The sequence below is a fragment of the Trichechus manatus genome, unplaced genomic scaffold (assembly GCF_000243295.1).
Source record: "Trichechus manatus latirostris isolate Lorelei unplaced genomic scaffold, TriManLat1.0 scaffold00010, whole genome shotgun sequence".
In the NCBI taxonomy this organism is placed as follows: domain Eukaryota; kingdom Metazoa; phylum Chordata; class Mammalia; order Sirenia; family Trichechidae; genus Trichechus; species Trichechus manatus.
In genome coordinates, this window is record NW_004443946.1 from 26,546,152 (window position 1) to 26,548,116 (window position 1,965).

The 1,965-nt window shown below is 49.9% G+C and overlaps 1 protein-coding gene across 1 annotated transcript in view; it reads right to left on the reverse strand.

Moving 5' to 3' along the window:
* Position 1: 1 nt before the first annotated feature.
* Positions 2 to 1,965, reverse strand: part of MIDEAS (mitotic deacetylase associated SANT domain protein) — a 41,670-nt gene continuing 39,706 nt past the window's right edge. The window contains exons 10-11 of the mRNA XM_012560039.2: positions 1,725 to 1,937; positions 2 to 202 (exon numbers count right to left, since the gene is read on the reverse strand). Coding sequence (XP_012415493.1) covers positions 2 to 202; positions 1,725 to 1,937 — 414 coding nt within the window. The remainder of the gene's footprint in view (positions 203 to 1,724; positions 1,938 to 1,965) is intronic.

Sequence of the window (1,965 nt, forward strand, 5' to 3'; positions counted from 1 at the left end):
CTTACCTGCCACATTTTTTACAAGGGAAAGTGTTTTCTTGATTCTGGGTCTTATTAAATGTCTCTGTTCTTTTCCTCTTCTCTGAAAAAGGTAGTGCCCTTCGTGACTTCCCTGGCCCCTCCCTTGGCTTCTCTGAGGCCTGGCCACTGGCAGACCCAGGGGCATTGGACTCGTGGCTTCGGAGGATGAGTATGTCATTGGCCTGGAAAGAATCAAACAAGGACAGTTGAGTGATTTGGGAAAGAGGATCCAGACTTCTGGAGTCTCAGGGAACAGAGACTCACACATTCTTGCTAAATGATCATCTAGCGTCTGCTTGAATCAATCCTTCAGTGACAAGGAACTCACCGCCTTCTGGACAGCCCACTTTGTCCTTGGCCAGCTCTGTCGCTTGGAAAGCTGTCAGTACAGTAGTTCAGTGGGATGGCCCTAGATGCTATAGGACCTCTCGAAGAGTCTGACAGGGGATTTTGGTGTCTCAATTAGTGAAGCACACGTTCATGTTTTCAGTCATTTAGTCCATTCATGCCTTCAATTCACAAATGAGATTCAGGTCTGTGTGATGTGTCAGCTACTAGGGATACACAGGGGACTGACAGGAGCCCCTGCCCTCAGAGAGCTCACAGTTGAGGAGAAGAGATGAACCTGCAGGCAGCTGGCTCACAACAGCATGGGAAATGCTGAAGAGAGGGGAAGAGCAGGTGCCACAAAATCAGAGCAGAGGGCACCTTGCTGAGACCTGGGGGAGGAGTAGGTGGTGCTCAGGGCACAGTATGCAGACCATGGGCCCGGGGTTGGGGAAGCCCCAGATGGCCATTAGAAGCGTAAGTATGTGCACTGTGCTGGCTCTCATAGGAAAGTGTCCACAGAACAAAGCTCTTGAAGCAGGAACACAGTCAAGGCCCAGAAGGGAGCAAACAACTGTGTGTTTGCAGTTTATGGGGGGTTTTCTGTAAGCATATGTGTACAACACAAATTAAAAAACAAAAAACCAGACTCTCATAGTAGTTCCCCAGCAGACCCCTCCCAATCTCTCCCCTTGCTTGGGGAAACTCTCCCTGACAAGGAGCAGCTCTACTTGGTAGGTCGTTTCCTGGCCTGGGATGTGGTGGATGGCGCACTGCACTAGGAGTCAGAGGACCTGGGGTGTGACCTCAGGCAAGTCACTTAGCGTCTCTGAACCCCAGTTTTCTCCATCTGCAAAATGGGGATTAACACTTTCTGGGGTTATTGTGAAGGACTAATAAGATAAAGGACATGCGTGAGGCACCACATTTGTTACTCCACATTTGTGCTTCAGTTCAGTTTCAGACATTCTCATCAAGGACGAAGCTCCCTTTGTGGGAGCCCCATCTGAGCTACAACTCATGAATGCTTCCCCAAACTCCTACATACCTTCTAGGTTTTCACAAAGCCTCTTTCCTCTGAATCTCAGATACAAAAGCAGTACAATGTAAAAATTAATAGACTGTGGAGTCAGGCTACCTATTAGCTGCATGCTAGCTGTGTTATTTTAGGCCTCAATTTTCTCTTCTGAAAAACGGGAATAATAATAGTACCTACCACATGAGGATTAAATGAGTTAATAGCATAAGGTACTCAGTACATCTGCTGCTATTATGATCATGACGACAGTTATCATGACCTGCTCTGCAGTTCCTCTCATACCCCCCAGTTCCAGCTATCCTCTTGGGCCTGGGCTTCCCGGGTGGAGTTACACTTACCGACTCATTGGCCTGTAGTGTCTGGGTGGCTTTGACGGCCGCCGCCCGCCGGCTCCGCTCTCGCCCTTCTTCCTGCTCCCCCTTCTCCTGGATCTCTGGCACTTCCTCTTCCCCCTCCTTCTTGGTCTCCTTCACCTCCCTCTTGGGCTCCAGCCTCTCTTCACTCGGGGATTCTCTTCTGGAAGGAGGCACCCTTGGGAACTTCTGGGAAGTCTATGGCGGGGGGGACAAGAAGGAGGGC